Source organism: Arachis duranensis, chromosome 9 (genome assembly GCF_000817695.3).
Source record: "Arachis duranensis cultivar V14167 chromosome 9, aradu.V14167.gnm2.J7QH, whole genome shotgun sequence".
In the NCBI taxonomy this organism is placed as follows: Eukaryota; Viridiplantae; Streptophyta; class Magnoliopsida; order Fabales; family Fabaceae; genus Arachis; species Arachis duranensis.
In genome coordinates, this window is record NC_029780.3 from 4293125 (window position 1) to 4295571 (window position 2447).

Here is a 2447-nt window from a genome sequence, read left to right on the forward strand (position 1 = left end):
TACAATGCTAAGAGTTAAGAAACAATTGGTGTTTGTGTTGAAATTCGGTGTCTCTCAAAATGATCATAAGCATGTTTGGTTCTCAAGAACAAGAGCAGACTAGAAACTAGTCCCACAACAGATAAGCATCCCCACGATACAAATGTCCAGAAATAGCATTTCCTTCCCATGCATACCAATGTTTCAGACAATGAGTTCCCTGGTATTGAGTAAGCATTAGAATCATACACCAGAGCAGCAAGAAAACCATAGAGAAGTGACCCAATTGGGATGTTTGTTACGAGGATGTTGTGATTAACGCTCACACTGTTAGGTCCAAAGAGTTCTGATGTAACTGACACCGCGGCTGCAAATATGAATCCAGAGCTTAAGCCAATTATTGCAGTGCCTGCATGAAGTGCTACAGCACTTTCTGGTGAAGCAAGCAAGATGAACGCAATTGGGGTTGGCATAAGCGCAATGGTTAGCCATCCAGTCCTTGCAGAGTAGAACTTACTGCCACACATAAACGATAGTATCATCATAACATGTTACAAGATTCAATTTTAAAAGAAAGACTCAGAAGTGCAATAGTTCCTGAAAAATTCATACACCACAGTATAGACTTCAAACATATACACTTTAGTCCTTATTAAACAATTACCGTTTAATCCTTGAAACATTTTAGTTTAGCTACTTTAGTTCTTAGAAGATTATGGTACATAAATTTTAGTCCTCAAGAAATTTAATTTTTTTGAAAACTAAAATATTATAAAATAGTAATTGTTTAGAGATTATTGTTTTAAAACAAAAATATCTTAAGACTAAAGTTTTATGTGACTAATCTTTAGAGACTAAGTAAAACAAATCTCTTTTGGAGACTAAAGTATAGCTCCAAGAACAAATTTCCATCCCCTACATTGGTCCCCAAAAGCACTGATATAGTATAGAGTATAAAAGGATGAGGAAGTACTTACTTTCTAATATAGTCTGGTGCTGCTGAAAGCAAACGGCCAAAAAAGGAGAAAGATGAGTATAGTGTAACAAGTGTTGAAGTACTTGAGCTCATGTATAAAGATTGTGCTATCTGTCCAAGATTGTTGCTGTAGACAAGACCAATTGTACCTCCACAGAAGTATGCAACATAGTTAAGCCAAAAATCTAACCTTCTAACAAGAACTCCAGTTGGGTGCTCTTCACCCAGCATTGCCAACTGATCCTGCCCAAACACTCTCTCACAACACACATCACTACTTTTAGCACTTTGAGTTCTATACATGGATCCATTCTCATTCATCAAGGTATAACCATCTCCATTGCTGAGAGTGCTGTTTTGGCAAGCAAAGAGTTCTTTATGGAGCTCAAGATCATTAACATGGACAAGAATGAAGCCAGAACCATCAATTCTAATGGTGGAATGAATGGTACGGTGAAACCAGTCTCTGGCATATAGATTGTGAGATTAGTGGAATGAATTTTATTCACTTCATCCGTGCACATTAAATCAAACACAGCCTTCTTCAATGAATTATCAGAATCATTAACAATGGAGTCATTCACAGTAAAAACAGTAAGATTCACACATTAATTAACACTTATTCAACAATTATTCAACCCATAACAAGTTCACAAATTAACTAACAACAATTATTCAATAATTGTTATAAAAAAAATTACCTAGAAGCTAGAAGCCCTAGAACAGAGCAGAGCAGATCCTGAGCAAGAGGGGGACAAGGGCACGACCGAAGGGATGACAGGTGGAACAGAGATAGCGCCGGCGACGATAGAACAGATCTGCTCGACAGAAAAAGGAGGCGAGCCCGGCGACGATGGAACCGAGCTGCGCGACGGTGCTTTCAAAGCCGAAACAATAGCTGCACGATGGTGCACGATACCGACGGTGGCTTCGAAGCTCGTTTCGGCGACGGCGGCGGCAGATGGACGGAGGTGAGGGAGTGAGATCGATGACGGAGAGAGGAAGGAGGAGCTCGAGGGTGATAGGAGGGATGGGTTCGCGCCGTTGTGTGGAGCTAAGGTTGCTGGGTTGGGTAATTGGTTAGGGCATTCCAACAAAACGACGGCGTTTTGCGTGCTACGCATACTGAGACGGATGAGAGAGATCCAGGAGCAGAGAGAGAGATAGAAAGAGAGGATAGGAAGAGGAGAGAAGAAGACGAAGAAGACTGAAAACTTTCAGATGTTTTATTTTTTTATTTTTTTAATATGTTTAACACAGACGAAGAATAGTTTTGATTTTTGGTTTTTTTAATATGTTTTTGTTTTGTTGTTTTAATTATTTGAAATTATAAAATTAGAATTAGTTAAATTTTAAAATCTGATTAATTTAAAAGGGTATTTTTGTCTAATCAAATAAAAAAAGAATGTTTAAATCTTTTTATTAAAATTAAAAAAAATTTATTTTTTATTTTTATTTAATTAAAAGGGTGTTTTAGTAAAAGTGATGATAT

General features: G+C 37.5%; 1 protein-coding gene across 1 annotated transcript; it reads right to left on the reverse strand.

The window, feature by feature from the left end:
• Nucleotides 1-1835, reverse strand: LOC107464146 (protein NUCLEAR FUSION DEFECTIVE 4-like; the record flags this gene model as incomplete). The annotated part of the gene is made up of 3 exons (XM_016083054.3): nucleotides 1-495; nucleotides 957-1421; nucleotides 1657-1835. Coding segments are annotated over 3 exons (1125 nt in total), but the record flags the coding sequence as incomplete, so codon positions are not given.
• Nucleotides 1836-2447: the final 612 nt, after the last annotated feature.